The following is a 2129-nucleotide window of genomic DNA, read 5'->3' as shown; positions in this document are numbered from 1 at the left end:
CCAAACAAATAATAATCTAACGACCCTGGCCGACAGCGTTTCTGGCCGCGTCTCTCCAGCCGCCGCTCCCACACCAGGCTCGCTCCGTTTGCGGGGACATCGCCGTCCCCGGGCACCGACCCCAGGCGCGGACCGCAGCCGGCCCCGGCCCCGGCCCCGGCCCCGCCGCACCACCCGCGGCTCGGTGGCTCGCTCCTCTCTGGGCGGCGCGGCGCGGGGCTCCCCGCGACCCCCGGCATTTGTCCGCGCCCCGGCCCGGGCCCCCGCTCCCGGCCCGGCCGCCAAACCGAACGTTTCCTCCTCGACCTGCCGCTGCTGACGGCCTCAGCCGGCGTGCGCGCAAACCCGGCGCTGGGAAGGGGACAAGGAGGTAACGGCGAGCCTCCGGGCAGGCGGGCTGCGGGCCGCCCCGCCGCGCCGCCCGGGACTCGCACACGCCGGCTTTCGGGGCCGCTTCCCCGCGGCCGAGCCCGCCGCCGCCGCACCTGCCGGCGAAGGAAGCGATCGGGCCGGCGCCCGGCCCCGGAGCACGGCGGACACCGAGCCCCCCGCCGCCCCTCCGGGAGCCCGGGCAAGAGCCCGGTGCCGGGGCCGGCTTTGTGCGCAGGGCGGCGGGGCGGCCCGGGCCGCTGCTCAGCGCCGGCCCCCCCGGGCCGCAGCGGGCTCACCTGCCAGCCGCAGAGCAGACATCCGCTGAAACTCCGGCTCCTGGAGCCACTTCCACATCCTGCGGAAGGTCTCCCGGCCGGATTTGAGCTTGCTCCAGGGCTTGGGGTTCCTCAGCAGGTCCGAGAGGGTCCCTTGAGAGCGGCACAGCACCCGCTGGGCGAAGATAGCCTGGGGGATGCTGTACCGCTTGAGCTCGGTGGTGATCCTCTGAGCTACTTCTTTGGTATTGATTTCTTCCATTTGCCCTGAATTACTTCCACTGTTGACCTGCGAACCGGTTACAGAAGGGTTTTGCTCCCTGGCAGAGCCCAGGATCTGCCCGTGGCTCTGGGCGTTCAGGTGGGCATGGGGGTGGTGCGGGATCCCGTTGATAGGCACCATGCCGGCGGAGGTGGGGGTGAGGTGTTGGTCGCCGTGCCTGGCTAACATGGCGGGGTGGTGGGCTTCGAAGCCGTTCGGGGTGAGCATTTTCTCGGCGGGCATGGCGGCGCCGGGGTGAGCGTAGTGGGGCAGCCCTTGCTGGGAGTTGTGGATGCCGCCCAGGCCCGACCCGGACAGCGGAGAGAGGCTCTGCCCCATGCCGGCGACATCCTTGTGGTAGGGGGTGTAGAGGTTGTTCACGGACGCCAGACCCCTCTCGTCCCGCATGAGCGTGAAGCTGCCGCTCACGTTGCCCGGGATCCGCTGGTGGGGGTGGTGGTGGTGATGGTGGTGGTGGTGGTGGTGGGGGAACTTGTCCGACACCGTCGAGATGGGAGGCAGCGGCTGCAGCGGGGTCAGCGTGGTGTAGGTGCTGCTCATGCTCATGCCGGGGGGGGTCTCGCAGGCCATGGTCATGGTGGGGTGCAGGGGCCCGCTCAGCCCGTGCTCGGGCGGCCGGTGGTGGTGGTGGTAGTCGCCGCCGTCGAGGATGGCCGCCATGCCCATGGGGCGCGGGTGGGCCGCCAGCTGCCCGCCGCGGTGGGCCACGGCGCCGCGGTGGTGGGGGCTGCCGCTCAGCAGCTCGGCGGCGGCGGGCACCGGCTCGTGGCTCACCCCGTGCAGGTCGCCGATGTTCTCCATCGCCAGCTGCGCGTTCATCGCCGGGCGTGCGGCCGGCCGGGCGGCACGGCCATCTGCGGCGCGGCCCGGGGTCCTGGCGGCGGCCGCGGGACGGCGGCGGCGGGGGCGGCCGCGGGAGGGGCTCGGCGCTGCTGCCGCTGCTGCTTGGCCGCCTGCAATTAATTTGGTGGTGGTTTACTGGATTTATTTTTTTTTTCAAATTTATTTTTTTGGATGACGGCGTCGGGTCGCTCCTAGGGCCCCCGCTCTCTCAGGACGGGCTCCGCAGCCGCGCCGGGTGTGCGCCCGCGTCCCTCGCCGCCCCTGCCCATGGCTCCCGGCGCGCTCCCCGCCCGCGCACCGCCACCGCTCCTGCTGCAGCCGCGGCGCCCCGACCGCACCGGCCCGGCGCATGCGCG

The 2129-nt window shown here is 72.4% G+C and overlaps 1 protein-coding gene across 1 annotated transcript; it reads right to left on the bottom strand.

The window, feature by feature from the left end:
- Positions 1–212: 212 nt before the first annotated feature.
- LOC118157764 (hepatocyte nuclear factor 6-like) lies at positions 213–1873 on the bottom strand. The gene has a single exon (XM_035312229.1). It carries the CDS (start codon positions 1747–1749, stop codon positions 634–636), a length of 1116 nt encoding a protein of 371 aa, XP_035168120.1. The 5' UTR covers positions 1750–1873; the 3' UTR covers positions 213–633.
- Between the last annotated feature and the right edge of the window lie 256 nt (positions 1874–2129).

This window comes from Oxyura jamaicensis (genome assembly GCF_011077185.1).
Source record: "Oxyura jamaicensis isolate SHBP4307 breed ruddy duck chromosome 10 unlocalized genomic scaffold, BPBGC_Ojam_1.0 oxy10_random_OJ74832, whole genome shotgun sequence".
Lineage (NCBI taxonomy): Eukaryota > Metazoa > Chordata > Aves > Anseriformes > Anatidae > Oxyura > Oxyura jamaicensis.
Note: the sequence above shows the minus strand (reverse complement) of the source record. Positions and strands in the feature narration are given on the sequence as shown.